The 22,255-nt window shown below is 43.6% G+C and overlaps 1 protein-coding gene across 1 annotated transcript in view; it reads left to right on the top strand.

The window, feature by feature from the left end:
- The window catches only part of USH2A (usherin), a 684,687-nt gene that overhangs the window by 605,223 nt on the left and 57,209 nt on the right, over positions 1 to 22,255 (top strand). Inside the window, exons 64-65 of the mRNA XM_077339259.1 lie at positions 16,794 to 17,021; positions 19,476 to 20,992. Coding sequence (XP_077195374.1) covers positions 16,794 to 17,021; positions 19,476 to 20,992 — 1,745 coding nt within the window. The remainder of the gene's footprint in view (positions 1 to 16,793; positions 17,022 to 19,475; positions 20,993 to 22,255) is intronic.

Below are 22,255 nucleotides of genomic sequence, written 5' to 3'. Positions count from 1 at the left end.
TTGTTTCCAAGTCAAAGCAGAGAATTCAGACTCTTATTTGGACTTTAGCAAATCCCCAGTTGTCAAGGGGTGCCAAGAAAGAAAACAATTTACAGTCACACTAAGTAGTGTCTCCTTTTAGGCTGTGATCAAATACAAATCCAGTCGCTTTTAAGTGAGGTAGGATGCAATCCACCAAGCACTGCTACCTCTGCCAAGCACATCATCCTCTGATAATTTCAAAGGACCTGTATACAGTTCCTCTGTAAGATTCCCTGAAATGAATGGAAATTTGACAGTATCAACGTTAAATAGGTTTTGTGCCATGTTTATAAGTTAGGGTGAAAGAAAGAAATTGTTTTTAAATTCCATTTTTTCATTGTTGTTTAGCTCTATCATAATAAACATTTGAAGAATAGTACATTTTTACATTTTAAAAGCATCTATACTCATATGGTTAAAAGGACCAATGTTCTATCACAGAACCAATCAGAAGAGCCAAATTTTTGAAGGCCTTCTTTTGAATGTCTTCAACATCACCAAAAAAGGGGCATGCATTAAGAGAATATTCAGATTTCTTTCTCCTCCACAAAATGTAAGATCAAGCATGGAGAATTTGCTCAAGATCCCTAGCCCCAGAAAGATGAAGCTGGTCTTTTCAGCCCTGGTGCAACACTCTCCCAGAGAGATCAGGGCCCTGCAGGACACTAAACAGTTCTGTAGGGCGTGTAAAACAGAACTGTTACACCAGGCCTATGGTTGAGGTCTAAGATTATCTCAAAACAAAATCTGGCCTTGCTACTGAAAGAACTAAATACAATAATATTTGCTAAAAGTAACACCAAGAATGCAGTTTACATTTCCCCCTCTGCCACCATACACCATACACCATAAATACACCATAAATTAAGTGGACTGATTTAAAATTGTTTTTAAATACCCAATGCATTGCATTTTAAAACAATATTGCATGCATTCACGATTTGTTGTTGTTAGGTGCGAGGTCTTGTCCGACCCATGGCAACCCCATGGACAATGATCCTCCAGGCCTTCCTGTCCTCTACCATTCTTCGGAGTCCATTTAAGTTCGCACCTACTGCTTCAGTGACTCCATCCAGCCACCTCATTTTCTGTCGTCCCCTTCTTTTGCCCTCAATTGCTCCCAGCATTAGGCTCTTCTCCAGGGAGTCCTTCCTTCTCATGAGGTGGCCAAAGTATTTGAGTTTCATCTTCAGGATCTGGCCTTCTAAGCAGCAGGCAGGGCTGATCTCCTCTAGTACTGACCAGTTTGTTCGCCTTGCAGTCCAGGGGACTCGCAAGAGTCTTCTCCAGCACCAGAGTTCAAAAGCCTCAATTCTTTGACGCTCGGCTTTCCTTATGGTCCAACCTTCACAGCCATACATTGCGAATGGGAAGACCATAGCCTTGACTAGACACACTTTTGTTGGCAGGGTGATGTCTCTGCTTTTTAGGATACTGTCTGGATTTGCCATAGCTTTCCTCCCCAGGAGCAAGAGTCTTTTAATTTCTTTGCTGCAGTCCCCATCTTGGAGCCCAGGAAAATAAAGTGATCTTTGAGCCCAGGAAAATAAAATCTGTCACTATCTCCATTTCTTCCCCAACTATTTGCCAGGAATTGAGAGGGCCGGATGCCATGATCTTCGTTTTCTTGATGTTGAGTTTCAAGTGAACTTTTGCTCTCTCCTCCTTCACCCGCATCAAAAAGCTCTTTAGTTCCTCTTCGCTTTCTGCCATTAGAGTGGTATCATCTGCATATCTGAGGTTGTTGATATTTCTCCCTGCAATCTTGATCCCAATTTGTGACTCATCTAACCCCGCCTTTCTCATGATGTGCTCCGCATACAAGTTAAATAGGCAAGGTGACAGTATACAGCCTTGCCAAACTCCTTTCTCAATTTTGAACCAATCAGTTATTCCATGTCCAGTTCTCACTGTTGCTTCTTGACCTGCATATAAGTTTCTCAAGAGACAAAGAAGATGCTCTGGTATTCCCATCTCTTTAAGAACTTGCCACAATTTGTTGTGCTCCACACAATCAAAGGGTTTAGCATAGTCAATGAAGCAGAAGTAGATGTTCTTCTGGAACTTCCTAGCTTTCTCCATGATCCAGCGTATATTGGCAATTTGATCTCTAGTTCCTCTGCCTCTTCGAAATCCCGCCAGTACTTCTGCAAGTTCACGGTCCATATATTGCTGAAGCCTAGCTTGTAGGATTTTGAGCATAACTTTGCTAGCATGAGAAATGAGTGCAATGGTACTGTAGTTTGAACATTCACAATACAAATCTGTAAAACTAACAGTGAAAAGTTGGGAACTGAAGCCATTGGCCAATACTTATTTCTTATGCATTTATTTACCAAATTTGTACCCTACCTTTCTGCCTATTGATTAGGAAGAAAGTATCCCTGAGGAAATGCCAAATGAAGCAAAAAAAAATTCTTCACCCACTGGTGGAATACAGTAATAGAACAGGATCAACAAGTCTCCCTGGGTATGGAGTTCCAGAACTGTGGTTCCGTAACCAAGAAGGTCTTCTCCTGGTTTGCCAACTGCCCAATCTTAGAAGGTGAGAGCACCCAGAGCAGGGCCTCTGAAAATTACTGCGGTGATCAGGCAGGTTCATAAGTGATTAGGTACACTCTATGCCAGTGGTTCTCAGCCTTCCTAATGTCGTGGGTCCTTAATAAAGCTCCTCATATGGGGACCCCAACCATAAAATTATTTTCATTGCCACTTCATAACTGCAATTTTGCTACTGTTATGAATCAAAATGTAAATATCTGATATGCAGGATGTATTTGCATTGTTACAAATTGAACATAATTAAATCACAGTGATTAATAACAAAAACAGCTCCACACAAACTGACTTTTGTTCCAGTCACCAGCATAATAGCCCTTCTTATAGGAGGCAGACCACTGCTGACCTGGAAATGAAATTTATGGTGATCCAACAACCATTCTGAGTTGCAAACCTGTTTAAACACGAGTTCTTTGTTTGTATTTTCCCCCATTGACCAGGAAGAGGGCAGTAAATTTGATAACATATGAAAACATATTCACGGTCGCCTGATCTAATCAGAACCCAAAAGGCCAGCAGGACTGATCCACAGCCAGAAAATTGCAAACCACCTCTGAACATTTCTTACCCTGAAAATACTATCTGTAGGGTTGCCATCAGTATGCTATGAATGGCGGGGGGGGGGACTGTGAATAAAAAGCACTTTCCAGACAAAAAAACTTGCAGCTGCACAGCAGAACTCAAGTTCTTTTTGTGTATTTTCCCCCATTGACCAGGAAGAGGGCAGTAAGTTTGATAACATATGAAAACATATTCAGGGGTGATTTGAGTGAAAGGTGGGATACAAAAAAAGGTGGGGTACACTTGAAATTTTAGTTTCATTATATTGGATACAATTTTTTCAAAACTTACTATTTTTAGGAGGTGTTACAGATGTTTCTGTAACGAATTGTGCTTCGCACCCTGCCTTGAGTCCTCACTAACCAGCTGGTTTGGAGCCTCTGCGCGAAGCGGATCAGAGGACTTCTGGAAATGGCTAGGTGGGGCGCTGCTTCCACGTGCACCTTCCGCCTTTGCACCTGCACCACTCTTGTCCCCCCTCCCCTTCCTTCCCCCTCCTCTTCCTTCCCACACGCTTGACGGCAGCAGCAGCACCGCCACCACACTTCTCCCCAGCGTTCTCTTCCCTCTGCAGCACAGAGGAGGTCAGGAGACTAGCGCTATGGTGCTGCCACTGCTGCCATGGCGGCCAACACCCCTGCAACCCCTGGGAATGGGTTGATCGACCCCACTTGGGGTCCCGACCCCAAGGTTGAGAACCGCTGCTCTAAGCCCTTTTATCCCAAATGCTTTCAGTCAGAATATAGTTGCTCCAATGTGAAGGCAAGGCACACTGCAAATGTTCAAGGCTGCCCTCATCACAGTTGTTTGGGGGGGCTGAAAGACAAAAAACACACAAATATGTTTCCCATTCTAACTCCCATTGAGCACTGCTTCAGTGCAACATCAAGGAATAACCTGCATGAACCATGATGGAACAAATAACACACATATCACCTTGAATACTATTTTTAGTTTGGAGGCAAAGTCAGCTGTGAGACATCAAGCACTGAGCAATCAAGTGGTATATAGCAAGCATGTGTGAAGCAGCAATTAGACAAAGCCCTTCACATGCTGTATGAAATGGCAACCCCCTCCTGAGAGCCAATGGCTATTCTGACCTGGAAGAGGAGACATTCTTTCCCAAAAATGGCAATCAAGTTAGAGCCTTAAGTGTAGTAAATTCCATCTACCGAGTCTCCCCAAGGAAAGTCTAATGGAGTTCAAGTCCATGCCCCTGCTTAGTTGCTACTGGTCCCTGGTGCCCACAATGCTTTTATTTATCTGTTTTCTCATTTCTGTTTACATCCTACCCCTATCCCTTAGGATCAAGGTAGTTTGCAGCATTTTACCATATAAAATAAAGTGAATATAAAAATCCCAGAACTTTGCTGAAATATTTTCAAGAGTTCCTTTCATTCCTGAGAGTGACATAACTAGTAAGCAGCCAACAAGAACACAAACATTTCTTGTGCCGCCATATCATCTGCAACTGGCAGGTCAATGTTGTTGGCAGTGCTAGCAAAACTTGGGCACTAAGGAAGGCAGGATCAAGAGTTCCTGGAGTGGGTATTAATGGGGCTTCTTTTCCCAGTGGTTTGGCTGGTAAAGGTAAAGGTAAAGGTATCCCCTGTGCAAGCACCGAGTCATGTCTGACCCTTGGGGTGACGCCCTCTAGCGTTTTCATGGCAGACTCAATACAGGGTGGTTTGCCAGTGCCTTCCCCAGTCATGACCGTTTACCCCCCAGCAGCAAGCTGGGTACTCATTTTACCGACCTCGGAAGGATGGAAGGCTGAGTCAACCTTGAGCCGGCTGCTGGGATTGAACTCCCAGCCTCATGGGCAAAGCTTTCAGACAGCTGCCTTACCACTCTGCGCCACAAGAGGCTCCCTGGTTTGGCTGGAGGACCACATAAATCCATTGTGGGAAAAGAGCTCCTATTACAGCCAGGTTTCTAAGCATAAGCCAGGACAAAGGTAAAGGGTGCTTTAGCTTCCTTTTCCCCAACATGAATTCTGAGATTTCAGCTGCATTTGCCTTACTTCTCCAAGCTGCTTCCCTTTCAGTTTTGCTTGTTTTGTGGTTCACATGGGCAGAATTCCTTGTTAAGTGTTGATTACGCTGACATTTAAGGCACAGGAGAAGGAGCAAAATCATATTCACTGTTCCCATCCCCAACATCCATACATAACTTCAGCTAAAATGATGGAAGTTGGGGGAAAACATAGAAGGCCTGATCCTGGTTGCTTCTGTCCACAGATCCACTAAATGTATTTTAAGCCTTTGCTGTTTGTGCCTGTGTGTGAGGGTGACAGAAAAGCTTTTGACTGCCTCTTGGTGTCAAGTTCTTGTCCAACATATGGTGAATGGCTTTGCCAAAGCATGAAGAGTTCTTTGGCTATGTCTAATTAGGAAGTGAGTGCAGAGCCAGTGTTGGTAAACCTTGTTCAATTCTTAGCATGGCTCTCTGAACCATGCCATAGGCAATCATCAGACTGCTCTCTGTAGTGTAGCACTTTAACTTGCCAAGAAAAGAAATGTAATGCACGAATACTTCTATGTATATGTCTATGATATGTTTGATATATGCCTACCCCAATGTACTCACATGCTGAGTTGTACATGCCTAGCACCACAAAATACAAAGGGATTGCACATTGCATGTGTAAACTAGGGATATGCCATTAGAAATATAGTAACCAAGTAACCAGAATGATGCCCTTTTATAGTAAGTGTACCAATTAAATCAAAATACAGGTGATGCTGATGTTCAGGAGTAGCCAGAAGCCTTCCACTTTCATTACAATAATGTCTGCCTGTTTTAATGTTTGTGGGATGTGGAACGGGCAGTGAAAGGTGGGGAGTGATGATACAGATATGTGTCTGACAGAGACATCATTATTCTAGGACAGGTTTTCTCAACCAGGGTTTCATGAATCTCTCGGGTTTCTTGATGGCACTGGAAGGATTTCCTGAATGGGTGGGAGTTAAATAATGTCTAATATATTTTAAAATTTGTTAAACATTTATTGGGTGATGTGACCATATTTTTAGTTAAACACATGCCCCCCCCCAATGGCTAATGATGGGTCTGGAGGGGGTGGGAAGGGGAGGGGCACCAGGTTTGTATGTACATAGCTATGTGTCCTTAACTATATTCTGCATGGGCACACCACTTCTGGGGTTTCTCGAAGCCAAGCCAGATTGTTAAAGGATGCGTACCAGAATGCCAGTGGCTACACTTCAGTCACTTAAACTGGGTTGTGACCAATATGCAGATGACACCAGCTCTATTTCCTCATAGATGGCCACCTGGACTCCCCCCCACCCACCAGATACACTTGCCAGATATTTGGATGTGGTTGCTAGATGGTTACAGCAGAGTCACCTGAAATTCAGCCCCTCCAAGACAGAGGTCCTGTGGTTGGGCAGAAAAGAGGCCAGACAGGAAGTGTGCTTACTCATTCTGGCTTTGATGCAGTTTAACATCATTCCCTCAGCCAGAAACTTGGGTGTGATCTTGGATGCCTCCCTTTCAATGGTGGCCCAGGTCACAGGTGTAGCCTGCATGGATTTTTTCCATCTTCACCAGGCGAGTCTACTAGCACCCTACCTGCCCTTGGACTGCCTAGCTATAGTGATCCATGCAACAGTCACCTCCAGATTAGACTACTGTAACTTGCTCTATGTGGGTCTACCTTTTCTCTGACCCGGAAATTGCAGCTGGTGCAAAATGCAGCTGATAGGGTACTCACTGGTACGTCTTGTAGGACCCATATTCAGCCTGTACTGAGGTAGCTGCATTGGCATCCAGTTGTGGTCCAGATCAGGTTCAAGGTTTTGGTGTTAATCTTTAAGGCCATTCGTGCCTTGGGCCCTGCCTATCTGAGGAACTGCTTGTCTCCTTATGTTCCCTGCAGGGCTCTTTACTCTGTGGCTGTTAATCTGCTTGTGGTCCCTGACCTTGACCCGGGCCAGGGCCTTTTCGGTCCTGGCCCCGACCTGGTAGAATGAGCTCCTGGAAGAGCTGAGGGCCTTCACGGAGCTATCGCAGTCCCAAAGGGCTTGTAAAAAGGAGCTCTTCTGCCAGGTGTTTGGTTGAGGCCAGGACCAAGAACAACTGTGGCCCTTCCTCCAGCCAATGCTCTGCCATCTTGCGAATTCCCTTCCCTATGATGATAGTTGACTGTGGATAGGGGAGGTTGGGATTATGCCACTTCTTGTGCTCTATCTTATTGGGGGGGGGGGGGGTTGATTGGATTTTACTGGTTTTATTGGGGATTTTATATTGTTTTATGTGACCTGCCATGAGTCCATGGAATGGCGGGATATAAATTTAATCAATCAATAAATTTATTGGCCAATTAGTCTCATATTAAAGAATCCAACTATAAGAACATAAAGAACCAAAACTAAACTTGAGGGTTCAGATTTTGGGGGAAGGGATCAAAATTCTCATCCCCAATGTTCCTGCATAATGTCTGCTTTACAGACACCTCCAACAAACAGCGAGAGCCTAACTATATGCTACTTTTTCATTTCTATTCCCATTTTCCCTTCTGCCATTTATTACCAGTTTTGCTGCTCTGCAAGTGGAACAGCAAAATTGGTGAATTTTCCCCTGCCCCGAGTGCAGGGGAAAACAAGCCTTCCTCCCTCTTCCTCCTCCACAGTACAATTCTGAGCCCAGTTGAGCTCCCCTTTTAAAAAAAAAGTTCTCAGCAGCTGTTCTGTGGTTGTGAGGAACATAGGAAGACAAGTGTAAATAAGTGGGAGAGGAACTAATGTACTGTGTGGCTCTGAGAGATGTAGCTTCCCCTCAGAAGTATGGCCTTGAGAGGGGCCATGACTCCAATCCCATGCCTCAACATGCAGATTCAATCCCTGGCATCTCTAGTTAAAGGATTTCATATGCTGTGATAGGAAAGCCCATTCTCTATCAGAGAGCATGGTGGGCAGTGGTTGGTTAAAAAGGTAAAGGTATCCCCTGTGCAAGCACTGGGTCATTTCTGACCCTTGGGGTCAAACGCCCTCTAGCGTTTTCATGGCAGACTCAATACAGGGTGGTTTTGCCAGTGCCTTCCCCAGTCATTACCGTTTACCCCCCAGCAAGCTGGGTACTCATTTTACCGACCTCGGAAGGATGGAAGGCTGAGTCAACCTTGAGTCGGCTGCTGGGATTGAACTCCCAGCCTCATGGTCAGAGCTTTCAGACTGCATGTCTGCTGTCTTACCACTCTGCGCCACAAGAGGCTCTAGTGGTTGGTTAGAATAAACAATATAGAACTAGCTGAAACTGGTCAGTTAGTTAATTCAGCATCATATATGTTCATATGTCAACACAGTTCCCTACCAGCAAACATATGAACTTCCCCCATTCCAATGTTAAAACATCATCTCTGCTGAAATGGAAGATGAAATACAAAGACAGAATAAAGGGATGGAAAATGAATGTTCTTCTGGAGCACTGGAAGCAATCTTAATGTTTCTGATTAATGGCACTCTTTGTCCTGATGATTACTCCCAAAGAAGTGATAAATAGCCATATTACCTGTCCATCAGCTCTTAGATGCCACAACAACTTTTCTAATACAGCTAATATTGTTCAGATCCTTTCCTGCATTCAGGAAAGAAACATCAAAGCATGGTTGGAGATCTTATAAGCAGAATGCAAAGCCCAGAGTGGCAATCATGGAAACTGCTGGATCACCAGATCAATAGATTCAAAGATGACGCATTTATGTAGCTTTGTGCTGTTTAAACATTTGTGCAGGGAGTCTACCCAGCTGGAGTGTTATTGACAACCACAAATCAATGTTAATTTTTGATCCTTTTCAACCTACACCAACCTCTTGACCCTCTTTCCACCACTGGGGCACTTCAAGTAGTCAAAGACAATCACGAGAAAAGATATAAACTTGTCAGGATATTGAAGACTGGATAGTTTTGACCATACCCATAAGCGGCTCTGAAAGATTTGTAGTCTTCTGGGATGCTTCTCTTGTTCACCTTCTCTGAAAGGAGATGTTAATTGTTTCCAACTAATCTTCATTAATTGGGGTGGGTAGGATAGAAGTATGCAATCTGAAGGTATGAAACAGTTTTACTCGAGCTGTCCTGGATCTAAGGTAATTTACAAAGAACATGGTGCAAATTATTCATTTTAGTTTATATCAAAAATTGAAAATGTGCTTGAATAATTTTATATTATATTACCGTATCATGTTTTGGTTGTGGTAGAGTTGTGTACAAAGTTATATTGGCCTAGGGTGGCAGGATTTCTTGTATGCTTGTATCACAGCTGGGGGGGGCAGTTTGGGCATGGGATGGAACCTGTTTTGGGGGGACTTAGTCGGGGGCATCAAACTCCCCATGACTCAGTGTCTCCTTAAGAGGCAGCTGGCTGTGAGCAGGGCCAACCAGCGGGGAAATAAGGAGCTCTCAGGGACAGGTGGCTTGGAATGGGCCCAGAGGAGGTTGTTGCCTCTCTTTGGCACCTCAGGTGGCTACACCTCCCTCATATGGGACTCAGTGGCAAGGGGACCCATGTTCCCAGGGGTGGAACTTTGTGGCTCCCAAAGCACCACTGTGGTCAGAGTTCTCATGGTTGGCTGACAGGTGCAGGCTCCCTCTCCCATGTTGGGCCAACACTCTGATATGCTAATAAAGCTATGGCCTTGTATAAGCCAATCCAAATGAGTGTGTCTCATAATTAGCCCAACATGGCCTCCTGCAAGTCAGTGCACCGATAGGTAGAGAGCCAGCAGCTTTGGCAAAATCTGCTCTCAGTACTGTGAAAATCTCTAACATTACCAACTAAGGGCAATAATTCCTATACATATGCAAAACTTCTAAGTAAAAATGTGCTATTAAGAAGATGACAGGAAGAATGTGTGGATTTAGTAAGAAGAAAGTCTTGAGTCAAAATTGGAAGGAAATCAAAGCATTGTCAGAAGTCTTAACAGCCAATGTAATTTGAAGAAGCAAGATGAGAGGACAAAGGATGGGTGAAGAAATCAGGAGGAGCTGCAGCTGCTGAATTAGGTAGGGTGAAGAATGTGGTGAACTGAAGAAGAGACAGTACTTCATAAATCAGCCCCCCCCAAGTGATACTATATTCCTCCTCTAATTGCTGAGATCTGCCTTTCAAACTATTAAAACCCTTCCTACCTCTTCACAGGGGTACAGAGATGTGGCTGTTTAATGAATTTTTGGCACTTATTTAGGACTCCAGTAGAGAATTATTGGAACAAGCAGTGCAGTCCTCTTGGTAGCAGGGTTTAGAGGAATTAGGTCTGTAGCCTCAGTTCTTCTGAATTGCTGCTCTTTATTGATCCATCTGTACACTGAAATTCCAATACAATTGAGGGTGCTAGATTTGGTTTTTTAAACATCTGATGCATATAATCCTGTGTTTGTCCCCATCTCTAAGGCTCTCAAAAGCAGTCATTTAAAACTGAACGTCCATCCCCATCTCTCCTACTAAACCCCTGGATATAATTTGTAGGCTTTTAAAAGTTTGGTTATTGAAACCTAATAGATAACTGTCTTCATAAAAACAGTTAATACCGACCACATCAAATAGTAAAGCTAATTTTAATGGTATTTTGTGCCAGCGCAATTCCTGATGCCAGATTTTTATGCCAAGCGTGAACTTCAATTTGAGCGCCGTACTTTAACTCACAGTCCATAATTTTGCATTGGGCTGTACAAGTTCCCTTTAGCTATGGCAATTTGAATGCTTCCACTTTCAAGGATCTAAGCCATAAATGTTTATTAAAAGAATCTATAATGAAATCATTTTTGTTATTTTTTTAATGGCTTCCTTGAGTATGTTGGATGACTGAACGCTGGTTGTTAATCATTAAGTACTCATGGTACAAAAACTGTTTGATAGTATTGCCATCTAGGGGCTGAACGAAATTCTCCATACTGAAGTAAACTATAATTGAGCCATTATTAGTAATATACACATGTTTTTCTTCATATCCCACATGCTTTTCTCATTGCCTGAGAAAATATATATATATACCTAAATATCCAATAAAAAATTATTTGTTTGAGATTATTTCTCACACACGTTAATCCTACAGTAGTTTTGACAAAGAATTTTTTTTAAATGTGTAAAATAGGTTAATTACCATTACCCCCCAAAGTATTATACTTTAAAAAGTGGTTGATCATTCTATGGCAAAATCACACACTATGTTTGTGTGAGTGCAAACTTTTATTAATTTGAAATTGCATTAAAATAACATTGGAGTCAATTAAGATCAAAATCTCTGTGAACTGGGGAGAACACAATAGAGACTATAGATCTGATGACTTTAAATGTCCACAATATGATTAAAACTGTCACTTAATGACACAGTGAAGCAATGTTAGTCTTTTGGGAACATTTAAAAAAATCAAAGTAAGATTTTGAGTTAAGGGGGAATGTATGCAAGTGCCAGATGGTCTATTTCAGTGGTCCCCAACCACCAGGCTGTGGCCCGGTGCCGGGCCGCAGCTTCCTCTCCCCGCTCCTCCGAGTGAGAAACTTCCCAAGCTGCAAGCAAATCGGCCACCAAAGCGACCGATTACCTTGCTGCCTGGTAAGCTTCTTTTTGTGGGAGGGGGGGAAAGGGAAGCAGGGCCGCTGGCGCAAACGCACATGTGCGGCAGGTCCACGCATGCGTGTTTGCGCCATGCGCGGCCACAAACACGCATGCCCGGCAGTTTCACTCATGTGCGGAAGTGCCGCACATGCGCATTTGCAACCATGCATGGCACAAACACACATTGCAGACCTGCCACACATGCATGCCATGCGCGGTCGCCGGATCGCCCCCCCCCCCACCAGCCTTAGAAAGGTTGCAGACCACTGGTCTATTTGACTTCACATGAATTACCATGGAGAATCCTTAGAGACCTCTAACACCTCTAACACCATCCCTGAATACACCTTAATACAATTTCACATTATGTCCATTGGCAGTCTGATATCTTACTAGTTATTCAAAACCTGACAAAATTGTTCTGTTTGACTGAAATACTTCATTAATAAATTAGTTTCTACAGGTACTGAGTGGCATAAACTTAGTTTTTTCTTAGTATAAAGGTAAAGGTATCCCCTGTGCAAGCACCGAGTTGTGTCTGACCCTTGGGGTGACGCCCTCCAGCGTTTTCTTGGCAGACTCAATACGGGGTGGTTTGCCATTCCCTTCCCCAGTCATTACCGTTTTATCCCCCAGCAAGCTGAGTACTCATTTTACCAACCTCGGAAGGATGGAAGGCTGAGTCAACCTTGAGCCGGCTGCTGGGATCAAACTCCTAGCCTCATGGTCAGAGCTTCAGACAGCATGCCGGCTGCCTTACCATCCTGTGCCACAGGAGGCTCTTCTTAATATAGATACCTGGAAATTCCACACAAATGGCTATACTTTCCCTCATCTTTTCATTATTAATCTTAAGACTGCTTGCCCTGTACAACTGGGGGGGGGAGGCAATTGTCATTGAAAAGTATATTTATAATCTGTGGTTGAAGCATGTTGAGTTTTAATATTCAGAATGGACATCAAATGCTGCATTATATTTATCTAAAAGGAAAACTCATTGTTGTGAGGAAATAACTATTTAAATATTTATCATCTAACTTTCAATATTAAAAAAAAAGAAATTATTTTTTCCTGGTGCAAAAGATGTTTCTCAGTCTATGACCATAACAGATATTTAAATATTTAAAAGATTAGAAATTCTGGCATTTGGCCACTAAGTACAAAAAAAGTGATTCTGACTTCTTTGTTTCTGAATTAAGTATTACACCCACCCAAAAAAGCCTCAGCACAGCAAATTTTGTACAAATTACTACAATCAAATATAATGGGGGAATGATGAAACCTACCCCATTAATGTAATACACTTGCCTAATGGCACTAGAGTTACGTGCCATAATATAGCACAAAGGAAGAGATGTTATGTCCAACTCTGGACTGTCACCAAAAAGGTCACAAAAATGCAGCTTGTGGCTAAATATGTTGGGTTGGGAGACAGTTGTGTATAGGGAATTTTGCATGGCTGGCACATTAAGTAGAGGTGGGCATGAACCTGGAAAATGGAAGTTTGTGGGCTTTGTAGGGGGTCACAAGTTAGGGGGATGTCACGGACCTCATACCCTGAACTTGCACGTACCCCTGTGTTCACAAACCTTTGAGTTTGCTTGAGTTCGTTAACTATATTTCCTTGGGTGCTATACATGTGAAATTCACTGTGGAGTCCTCTGACTCTATCGCCTCATTGTGGACATGCTATCTACCTAGCTAACTAACTGTCAACCTGACTACCTAACCAACTATCGACCTGCCGATCTACACCACACCACCATCTATCCACCTATCTAACACCTGCTGAGGACAACTACCTATGAGAACTGGCCACTCCAAGCTTCTGGACCTTCCTGGTCACCCCCCGCTCTGTAGGCATGCCCTCCATGGAGGACATCATGTGGAGGACACAGCAGCCCCCCTCTCCCAAGAGTCATCACAATGAATTCCAGGGCATGATTGGCCGGGTAGCCAAGCAAAGGCATGGATGCCTGACTGTCACTGGGTACCAAGTTGTGGCTAGGTATGTTTTTGGCCTCTTCTTCTGTGGGAGGAGGCAGCTACAGCTCAACCCTAACAACACCCTGCCACCTCCACCGCCCTCCATGCAGCATCTCCAGAAAAGATGCTGGATTTGGAGCCACAGCCCCTCCACCAGACCCAAGTGAAGGTGAATTTTGAGGTAAAACCATACCTCAGATTCAGAATGTTGGGAAACAGAAACCAAAATTTATTGGTGATCTTTCACCCCACTCCCAGGAAGAAAGTTACAAATGGATTTGAGATTATTCTATATGCTGAACTGCTGAAAACCTATATGCTGATTTGGCTGTGAAACAAAGGTAAAGGTAAAGGTAAAGGTCCCCTGTGCAAGCACCGAGTCATGTCTGACCCTTGGGGAGATGCCCTCTAGTGTTTTCATGGCAGACTCAATACGGGGTGGTTTGCCAGTGCCTTCCCCAGTCATTACCGTTTACCCCCCAGCAGCAAGCTGGGTACTCATTTTACCGACCTCGGAAGGATGGAAGGCTGAGTCAACCTTGAGCCGGCTGCTGGGATTGAACTCCCAGCCTCATGGGCAAAGCTTTCAGACGGCTGCCTTACCACTCTGCGCCACAAGAGGCTCTGTAAAACAAAAGCCAGCTCCAAACACAGAGAACAGATGCAGAGGACCTTACCCCTCCCCCCCCACACACACACTCACACACACCTCAAGTGAAGGGAAAAGTTGAAATAAAATGTGTCCCAAAAGCACTTTGTAAAAAAATAAAGCAGAAATCAGGATTATTTGTGATCCTTCACCGCACTTCCAGAAAGAAAGTTAGGAGAGTTAATCCTGAAAATGTTTCTAGAACACCCCCCCCCCCCAGAAAGAACAATACATGTCTATTCAAAAACAAAAACATGGCTGTCTGCTCTCAACGGGGCTTCGATTGACAGGCCAGAAAAGAGCAGCTGAAAACCAACAGGTAACGCTGAAGGTGCTACTTCTTTCTAAACCCTCCTCCTATCTCGCAAAATTCTCCCCCTCCATGTCTCTCTCTCTCTACGTGTCTCTCTCTCACACACCCACTTCCACCGAAAGCAAAAGAATTCAATGAGTTCTCACGTGGCCCCAGGGAGTATATATGCCCAGGCATTCCCATTGAAACCAAAGGGAGCACTACTCTTGGCTTACAAGAATGCCAGTCAGGCTAAACGGTGATCATTGGAGTAGCCATGGAAATCAAAAGACAACCCTCACAAGCCTCATCTATGCTGGAAGAAAGATTTTTCTCATGCTTCATACTCTCACAAGCATGACCCCCCAAAAAGCCTGTGAAAATGCACAGAAGGATAAGACACACACGGTTGTTGTTGGCGTGGCCCGTTTGTGACCCACAAATGACTCAATTTCATGGGTTCATGCTCATTAGTATTAAGTAGCTGGTATATATATAAAGTTTCGTAAGGAGCTAAAGATGACATTTTCCTTCCTTCCTTCCTTCCTTCCTTCCTTCCTTCCTTCCTTCCTTCCTTCCTTCCTTCCTTCCTTCCTTCCTTCCTTCCTTCCTTCCTTCCTGTTAGAACAAAGTCCTGCTGCATATGCTTGTAAGTTAGGCACTACACTGGTGGCTTGTGCCATGGACAAAAACTTTCCCCTGATAGTTTATGTTCATGTCTGTACTATCTTCTGCATCTATTTTAAAGGTTATTTTTCTCCCCACCCCATCTATTTTTGGAGGTCAGCACAGTGTGAGAACAGTATGAGAACAGCCTATACAATAAAGCCATACCGTTGTCACAGTTTGTGGTAAGGGAAAGATTTTAATTTGGATGAGGAAAAACAATGGAATCCTAATGAGAGATTTTGCTCTATCTTTTAAAGTTCCTCCTAAAAGTTTGATTGTCCTGACCTAGAGGGCCAAGAAGAGCCTCTTGTGGTGCAGAGTGGTAAGGCAGCTGTCTGAAAGCTCTGCCCATGAGGCTGGGAGTTCAGTCCCAGCAGCCGGCTCAAGGTGGACTCAGCCTTCCATCCTTCCGAGGTCGGTAAAATGAGTACCCAGCTTGCTGGGGGGTAAACGGTAATGACTGGGGAAGGCACTGGCAAACCACCCCGTATTGAGTCTGCCATGAAAACGCTAGAGGGCGTCACCCCAAGGGTCAGACATGACTCGGTGCTTGCACAGGGGATACCTTTACCTTTACCTTAGAGGGCCAAGGCTAGTACTTGGATGGAAGACCACCAAGGAAGACCAGGGTTACTAAGCAGAGGCAGGCAAACATCTGTTGATCTCTCGCATTGGAAATCCATAAGGTCAGAATATGTCAGCTGCAACTTGATGGCATTTTCCACCATCAGATACTTAAGATTTGCATATACTTAAGAAGAAAGAATTGTTATGGTTGGCCTGGTAGAAAAAGAGTTGGTTTTTATGTGCCCCTTTTCTCTACCAGGAGTCTCAAAGCAGCTTAAAGTCGCCTTCCCTTTCCTCTCCCCCTGTAAGGTAGGTGAGGCTGAGAGAGCCCTGCTTGGTCAGAACAGCTCTATCAGGGCTGTGAAGAGCCAAAGGTCACCCAGCGGGCTGCATGTGGGGGAGTGCAGAATCAAATCCGGCTTGCCAGGTTAGAAGCCGCCACTCTTAACCACTCCACCAAGCTGGTAATGTGAAGCTTCCAGGCACATTGCATAAAACAACCTACAGTAATTCCTGTATTTAATTAAAATTAAGAGAACAATCTGGAAACATTCAGTGTTGTTGCATTGCTGAGACTAAGCAGTGTCATTCTGAATAGTAACATTGGTAGGAGGCCTTTGGAAGCCCCTTGAAATAGCAGACTCTGGCTGGCATCTAGGTTTCCTGTGGAATGTGATTTTTCTCAGCAGCCTGAAATGCTTCCCAAAATCCTATTTTCTGGAGATCCCCACTCCTCCAGGAACACAATTTAGGGAAACATTTCAGGTGGCTATGGGAGGGAGTACACAGAAAAATTGTTCTCTGAGGCAGAAATCTTTGGCCATCAGGAATATTAGTCTGAATCCAACCCTGTTATTTGTATTAGATGAATTTATTTTAAAAACATAAAGAAAATTATATTTTTTTTGCAGGGGACAGTGCATCAGACTCACTTGTTTGGTTTGCAGCCATTTACAACCTACCACATTCATATTAATGCTGTCAACAATGCTGGACAAGTTTCGAGTCCCTGGACATCCGTGCGAACACTGGAAGCATCTCCAAGTGCCTTGAGCAACTTTACTGTGGAAAAGAAAGAAAATGGCAGGGCGCTGTTACTTAAATGGGCAGAGCCATCTAAGCCCAATGGTATAATTAAGGTAATCAAAATTATGGAATTATATTTAATCAAGGTGGAACATTCCCTCTAAATGCATTGTCCTCAGTTTGACTGTTCTTAATCTTTTATATAAGGGTTTGTTGTAACACAGGGAATAGTCTCTCTGAAGAGATTGCCTTCATACTCACTGTAGGAAGCCAGGCATGTGAAATACATAGCACATGGAGTCCAAGCGCTTGAAAGAGACCAAGGATTTCAAAGAGCAGTCTTGGGGTATTTGTGAAGGGATGCTGAATCACAGAAACAGAGACTGGCAGACTCATCTACCAGAAACTTAGCCATGCATCTTGGTCTCAGTTGTTTCCATTTTAAGGGAATGTGGAGGCTCCTTCCTACTCTTTGTGGCTAATAGCCTACCAGTGGGATTGGCTGGAGAGAAGGGGGCACTTGGATGCCACATCCACCTTTGCAGCAGACTTGGGTATGAATGGAGGCCTCAACTCATGAGACTCACAGGGGAAGGCAATTTCTCCTCCCTAGTCCCTGTTTCCTACTCTTCAAATCCATTTCCTCTCTCTTCTGGTAGTGCTTCTTGATCTCTCTTTCCCCCATTCTTCATGCTTGCCAGTTCTTTCTCCCCCATGATCTTTCAGTTTCATGGATGAAATGACCAGTGACATCCCATGAGACTATCACAGAAGATCGCAGCATCCATTTTAAGTTGGCTAGGCCAGTGGTCCCCAACGTTTTGAGGATGGGAACCGGCAGGGCAACTGGCCGCCCGCACAAGCCGCGCATGCGCGGCCGAAATCGCGCATGCACGGCACTTTCGCGCATGTGCGAAAGCGCGAAAGTGCCGCGCATGAGCTATTTCGGCTGCGAATGCGCAATGCGTGGGCGCGGCCATGATTCCCTCTCCCCCCCCTCCCGCAGTAAGAAGCTTCCGGGGCTGCAAGCTTGCGGCCCGGGAAGCTTTTTACTGCGGGGGGCGGGGAGAGGGAGCCGCGGCCCGGCGCCAAAGCCTTTGCGGCCCGGCAGGTTGGGGACCACTGGGCTAGGCAATCTTGTTAATGCCAGATGTTTTTATGTACCTTGTAATTTGACTACTGGTCTAGTACCGTAATAATAATGACTTGACTTGGCTAGGCAAGCAAGCAGTGATATGGTCTATGGGTGCCTAGTTGCCAAGATCTCATGAGGTAGTCTTGTGAGGTCTCAGCCCTTAAAGTAGTTCATGTTAATTTCCTTACCTCCCTCCCATTTTTCTTTTGCCGATTTAAAGATTTTTCTGGAAACATGGATCCCCAAGTGTGTAGGTACATTTCCCTAGCTAATAGCTAGCTGCATCACACAGTTCTAAATATAGCCTAGTTCAGAATTAGATGTAAGCTTAACTATTATTAACCCTTGCATGTGCTATCCACTAAGGAGAAAGTGAGATATGATGGGAGCATCCATATGTCCTCTATTCATAAGGAAATTAGGAGCTAGGTCTGTTTTTTTCAAAGATAATGTACAAGTAAGGCCTGTCTTTTCCCCTGCCTTAGATTGGTATAATCTGTTTTTTGTAGCATTTTTCTTCTATTCCAGTGTATTTCCCGGGATAGAACAGAGCACAGAAAAGTGGAGGAGCCAGTGTTTTACTCTTCATACCCGATGCTCCCATCTCCATTTCTGCACACATACACGTACAAACATAAATGCCTATATACAAAAGGATTTGTCACATCTGGTTTGTTCCATAATTTCCCTGGCTCTCAGACCCTTCCGGCAATCTTTAGCCATGTCCATGTGAGGTTTCAATCCCAGCCAAACTGAGAGAATTCTTTTATTTCACAGAACTACAAATTGCTTTATACACTGAGGAACTGAAACTTCCCACCAGTTCTACCAATCCATGTCTGTAGCTTCACTTGTAGGAGTGCAATACATTACACTTTGTATCATATCCTCCATCTAAAGAGACCAAGAATTTCCACACCATCACCACATGCCTCACAGCAGCCCTCTGGAAAAAAAAACTATGGGAGGAGAAAGGAACTGGTCACAAAGTAATTATTTGGGGGTGGGGGGGGGAATGGGTGTTTGCTTTTTAAACTAATTTACCACCCCCTTATCAGTTGGATTTCATGGCAGGACAGACTCTGCAACCTGGTCTTCCAAACCAAGCTTCATTTCATTGAACTAAAGTTCCCCCATCTGTGAAATCAATGAGACCATTGTGCCAAGAAGGAACAAATGCTTGTCACATGTTGAAGACAGCATGAAACAATCAAATCAGATTCAGGTTACAATCCATATATCACTGCTTAGTAAACCACTAGGGTTTTTTTTTTTTAGTACCAATCAGCCAACTAAAACAGGGTGAGCCTGTGGTGACCTGGCAAATTGCATTTGTCTTGGTGAGTAGTGTTAGGCTAATCAATATGTTCGGCCTTCTACTGTTTCACCAGCAAGGTACAAATTCTAACAGTATCTATTTTTTCCTCTTCAGACCTACAATATTTTCAATGATGACAACCTTGAATACAGTGGTTTGTCTCGCCAGTTTCTCTTCCGACGCCTTGAGCCGTTCACTCTGTACACTCTAGTTCTTGAGGCTTGCACCAGAGCCGGATGCATTCGCTCTACACCTCAGCCAGTCTGGACAGATGAGGCCCCTCCTGCATCTCAAATGGCACCTATAATCCAGTCCGTTAATGCAACCAGCATTGAACTAAGATGGTCTAAACCAATTCATTCAAATGGAAAAATAATACGCTATGAAGTTATTCACAGATGCTCCAAAGAAGATGCTTCAGGGAACAATGCAACAACAGGAGAAGAGAAAATTGTTTTCACAGAATATAACACGGGCAGTAATTCATTTGTGTATAGCATTCAGCATTTGCAGCCATGGACTAGATATGAATATAAAATACGTGCCTGGAATTCAGCAGGCTATACAGATAGCTCATGGTCTACCACAATGACCAGTCAAGCTGCCCCAAAGGGTTTGGCTGCACCAATCTTGCAATACATACCTGCAAGCCCTGACAAAATGTTGATTTTGTGGTCTCCCCCAGAGGAGCCCAATGGTATTCTGCAGTCATATAGACTCCAGAGAAATGATGTTCCTTATCCTTTTAGCTTTGATGCCACTGTTTTCAACTACACGGATGAAGAGTTATTGCCATATTCAGTCTACCACTATGCAGTAACTGCTTGTACCATGGGGGGCTGCTCCACCAGTGACTCAGGAAGCATACAAACTCTAGAAGCAGCTCCGGCATTGGTGAACCCTCCCTGTCTGGAAGATATTAGTGCAACCCAAATTAACATGTCTTGGTCACCCCCTCAAATTCAAAATGGCGAAATCACCAAATACATTTTAAAATTAAACGGTGATGAGGTCTATATTGGGAAGAGTTTATTCAGAACAGTGTTGAATCTGCAGCCTTACACAAAATATGACACCACCCTGGTTTCTTGTACTAGCGGAGGCTGCACATCTAGTGAACCTCAGTCTGTATGGACAATGGAGGCCCCACCCCTTAACATGGAAGCTCCTAAGTTGACAGTGACAGGTTCGGAGTCCATAGAAATCACATGGAAGGCTCCTGCCAATCCAAATGGTAAAATCCAAAATTATGAACTGAGAAGAAATGACATGCTGGTTTATTCTGGTCTGGATACCCGTTACCATGACTTTATGTTAACCCCAGGAATAGAATATAGCTATTCTGTTACTGCAAACAACAGTCAAGGTAGTGTAACAAGTTCAATAGCTAAAATTAGAACAAATCCTTCTGCACCATCTGGATTGTTACCTCCTAGACTCCAACCATGGCCCTCAGGGTTAATTTTGGTTAGTTGGGATCCTCCAGCAAAAGTCAATGGTGATATAAGCAATTATACAATAACTCTTCGAGATCCGATGGAACTGGCAAAGAAAACTGTTCACATGGACTCATCTCATATGTCCTTTAGGAGAAGGTCTTACACTGCAGCAGAACTAAAACCCTGTCACAGGTAAATTGTGAATGTATTATTTAATGAGTGAATATCCTAAATTAACCTGATCAGTGTATACCATGGGATCAATAAGATGTTTTTACGCTCCAAACAGACTGACTGAAATACTTGGAGTGATAATTCCCAAAGATAACACAAATATAAGAAAGATAATTTCCAGATTTACCAGTCAATTTGATACAGGTAAAGTCTGTCTCAATTTGGATTTGATGTAACCTGCTCACCATTGAAATGCATCCCTAAAATGGCTGGCAGTCATTTTGACCATGTGCACTTATCCACTGTGACACTGAAAGCACTCCATTTTGCTTATCCCTCCTTCTACCCAGCCAGTTTGTTTTGGGGCTCCTGGGTTGTTTGAGTTCAGGGCGGTTTCAGTTTGAAAACATCCCAAACCCTGAAACATACCAGAATTTTTCAGTTTGTGCCCATCCCTAACTAAAACATTTCAGCCTCATATTAGGGTGCACACACCTGTCTGCTGTGAGGTCAAAATGTCTTGCAGTCATTTAAACCCTTCATTATGCTCCCCCCTCCAAATGACAGGGAGGAAACAAAACAAAACAGGATTGAATGACCCAATCCTGAACCCAAATGGACAAAAGTTCTGGGAAATGTTCAGGGAAGGCACATCCTCTGAACCTGGGGGGCTGGGGGGGCTGGGGGGGAATAGACCAAATGTGTGACCAATTTAAAGTTATGGACAAGTTCGTGCCCATATCTGTTTATACCAATAGACATCCATGTATTTTTTGTCCCTTTTTGTCCCTAATGTGCATTAGAAAAAAACAAAGGACTTACTTTTGTTTGCCTTGAATTGTCTCCTAATCAGTTTCTTGGTGATCTCCAGTTCTAATGCACAGAGAAATTTCCACATGTCATGAATAATTTTATGAATATTTATCCCATTCTACTAGTTATCATTTTCTAAACTCAAACACCCAAACCATTTTCTTCTGTATTGAGGTTCATCTCTTGATCATAGATTTTCCTTTTCCATTTCTATAATTTTTGAAGATTGGACAACCAAACCTAAATACTTTATTCCAAATGTGGCCATACCACAGAGTTATATAAAGATATTATTTTCAGTCCTTTCCTTAAGAATTCCAGGCATGGAATTAGATCTTTTTAACACCACATATTCAGTTGACATTTTGATTGAGCTGTCTCATAGAATCATAGAATTGGAAGGGGCCATACAGGCCATCTAGTCCAACCCCCTGCTCAATGCAGGATCAACCCTAAGCATCCTAAAGC

Source organism: Paroedura picta, chromosome 1 (genome assembly GCF_049243985.1).
Source record: "Paroedura picta isolate Pp20150507F chromosome 1, Ppicta_v3.0, whole genome shotgun sequence".
Classification (NCBI taxonomy): Eukaryota; Metazoa; Chordata; class Lepidosauria; order Squamata; family Gekkonidae; genus Paroedura; species Paroedura picta.
The sequence above is the reverse complement of the archived record's forward strand: the minus strand, read 5'-3'. Positions and strand labels throughout refer to the sequence as shown.